Source organism: Rattus norvegicus, chromosome 11 (genome assembly GCF_021556685.1).
Source record: "Rattus norvegicus strain SHRSP/BbbUtx chromosome 11, alternate assembly SHRSP_T2T, whole genome shotgun sequence".
NCBI lineage: Eukaryota > Metazoa > Chordata > Mammalia > Rodentia > Muridae > Rattus > Rattus norvegicus.
In genome coordinates, this window is record NC_141544.1 from 54,858,744 (window position 1) to 54,862,039 (window position 3,296).

The window sequence follows — 3,296 nt, forward strand, 5'->3', positions numbered from 1 at the left end:
GTGGGTGGGGTGGAGAGCACCTTCTTAGAGGTGAGGGGAGGGGGTGAGGGGAGGGGGTATGGGGTGGGGTGCTTATGGAGGGAGGTCTTAGAAGGGGACAACATTTGAAATGTAAATAAATACAATAATTTTGGAAAGAACAGCCTCAGGACTTTGCTGTTCTCAAGTCTTATTAATATGTTTCAAGACATTTTTCACACACCCCTTAATATATACATATTGAGTGAGCATGTACACAGATACAATTTTGTGTACCATTATTTACATGAGTTTGTCCTTACAAAATTCTAGTTGACTTATCCTTCTCTTTGTTGCCTATTTCCCTCAGCCAAGCCTCTACTCTTATGCCATAAAAATCAGAATTATTAATTTTATATTTATCCACATTTTTAATATGAAAATAACCTATTAACAAATGAATATTTAAAATTATAGCTTATTTGGCTACAGAATTGTCATAGTTATTTTTATTTCTGTATATTTGGTCTTCTTCGATAGTATACATTGTGATAATACAATTGATGATAATTCTTTCTTGTGATTGTTGTTTCTTGTGGTTGTGTCATGTCAGCACTATGACATATCCCACCTGTTTCTATTCATTGCACCTTGACCAGAAATGAATTGTATATTTTTTGTATATTTGTTTTTATCCAGTGTTGCTTATATTTCTATGGTATAACTAAAAGAACAGTAGGATGACTAATAAATGTATGTAATTCAAATAAATTGGATTCTGTTAGGTTGATTTCTCAAAGGCAGTTGCAATTAGGATTCTACAAGTGATACAGGAAAGCATCAATTTCCTCACCTTAGTTATCAGTGAGCACTTTGATGCATTTTAATTTATGCTAGTCACATACATGATTGGGGGTGTGTTTGTGTGTGTTGTGTTCTTTATTTTCATTTAGGAATATGCAATGTATGTAACAAGAATTGATTTCTATATATTTCCAGATGACAATGACAACATCACCTACCACATCAATCATTCTTTCCTACAGGATAAACACATGCGTTTATTTTTAAATCTGTCTTTACTTAGAATCTGACATCTGTTCTAGTGCACAACCCTCTTCCTTATTATACAGTGTCTTAGTATCTTGATTATTACATCTTTGAACTCTAGTTCAATATCACTTAAGACACATTCCACTAATCTTACTGTTTGTACTTTTGGTGTAGCAATCTGTTTTATTCACATGAGTTTTAACAAGTTGTTCAGTTCTAAACACTGCAAACACAAACTTCATTTGTAGTGTTTAAAAGGATTTCCACTAAACATACATATTACTTTAGGTGTATTATTGTTTGTTTTTTAATTAGGTGAAAGTTTCAATGCATAGTAGACAAATTCCGAATTTTAAAGTCTGGCATGAGAACCATCCATTTGGGATAGTGACAGTGATTTCAACAATTTTATAATTTTTCTGGAACTCTGTCTTTATTGATTCTTTCATTTTAGTGATTGTCCAGCTCAGACATGGCTGAAGAAAACCGCACTCTGGTCACTGAGTTTATCCTCACAGGACTCACAGAGCATCCCGCACTGAAGGTTGCCCTGTTCCTACTGTTCCTTGTCATCTACCTCATCACCATGGTGGGAAATCTCGGACTGATTGCTCTCATCTGGAAGGACTCTCACCTCCACACCCCCATGTACTTATTCCTCAGCAGCTTGGCTTTTGCTGACTCATGCACTACATCCTCTGTGACTCCCAAAATGCTTGTCAACTTTTTATCTGAAAACCATGAGATATCCCCGTTTGAGTGCTTTGCTCAGTTTTATTTTATGGGTTCCAGTGCAACCACAGAATGCTTTCTCCTATCAGTGATGGCCTACGACCGCTATGTGGCCATATGTAACCCTTTGCTCTATCCAGTGTTGATGTCTAACAGACTCTGTATTCACTTTATAGCTGTGACATACTTACTTGGTGTTCTGCACTTGGCAATTCATGTGGGTTTGCTATTTAGACTGACTTTCTGCAGATCCAACATTATACAATATTATTACTGTGAAATTTTACAACTTTTCAACATTTCTTGCATTGATCCAACTATTAACATGTTTGTGCTTTTAATCTTTTCAATTTCTATACAAGCCTTCACCTTTGTAACCATCTTGGTTTCATACATCCATGTCCTCTTTGCCATCCTGAGAAAGAAGTCTGAGAAGGGCAGAAGCAAAGCCTTCTCCACATGCAGTGCCCACCTGCTTTCTGTCTCTTTGTTCTATGGAACTCTTTTTCTCATTTATGTTTGTCCTGGGTCTGGACCAGTGGGAGACAAAGAGAAAATGCTTTCTTTATTTTATACAGTAATAATCCCCCTTCTCAACCCATTTGTTTACAGTCTGAGGAACAAAGAGGTTATATGTGCTTTTAGAAGAGTAATGAATAACTGATCATTGTATAATTTTTTAGACAAGTCTCCCTCATAATTCTATAAAAAATAAGATGTAACATTAACAGAAAAAATAGGTCCTATGAAATGATAAGAACTTTGTCATTATACTGCAGGGTCAGTATCCTCTTGCTGGGGATGTCCAGCTTTGACTTTTATGTCTGATGCCCTAGTGATTCCTTTCATATGGCTTCATTGAAGTTCTGGTAGTGCAGTTCATGAACACCTCTTCTAGAAACAATATCCTCTATGTTTTTGGAAGATTTGGCTTTTTAAATTAACCATTTTCTTTGGTTCTTCCAAATTTACAAATGTGAATTTGCAACTTTCTTGTGGCATCCTGACCACACTTGCTGGAACATGTCTCTGATCATTGCTAACAAATGTGTTAGCCATGTGCAGTAGCGACTAGTTTACCCCTCAGGACCTAGAAGTAAACAAGGTTTTCAACCCTTTACCTCACTAAACAACATTGATAGATTGATAAAAATAGTTTCATGGTGGAATGCGTTCTTGAGAAGACATGTACTATTGGATAACAGGGAAAAAGAAAAATGGAATTGAATTATAAAAAAAATTATTGATAGAAGAAAAATTGAATAATTCAGCTATAAAATTTGACATATCTTTTGTATAGAGCCCAGAACCCTATTTTTATCAAGATTTCTGAATATATATTCAATAATTATAAAATTTAGTGCAGACAAAAGTAATCCCATAGAGCTGCCTGAAATGACATGATTGTCTCTATCAATTTTAGTAAGAGTTGGCAAGTGAATTTTAAGAGCTCATTAGAGACTTGGCACCTAAAACTGTAGAACTGAAAAGCTATTGACAGATAATTATTGTGCATTCAAATTAGATGTAAATTAATTGATAATACATTGTCA

At 35.1% G+C, this 3,296-nt stretch overlaps 1 protein-coding gene across 1 annotated transcript; it reads left to right on the forward strand.

Annotated features, from left to right (window-relative positions):
- Nucleotides 1-1,483: 1,483 nt before the first annotated feature.
- On the forward strand, nt 1,484-2,407 carry Or5ac19 (olfactory receptor family 5 subfamily AC member 19). The gene has a single exon (NM_001000530.1). The coding sequence runs from the start codon at nt 1,484-1,486 to the stop codon at nt 2,405-2,407; it is 924 nt and encodes a 307-aa protein (NP_001000530.1).
- The last annotated feature ends 889 nt before the right edge of the window (nt 2,408-3,296 follow it).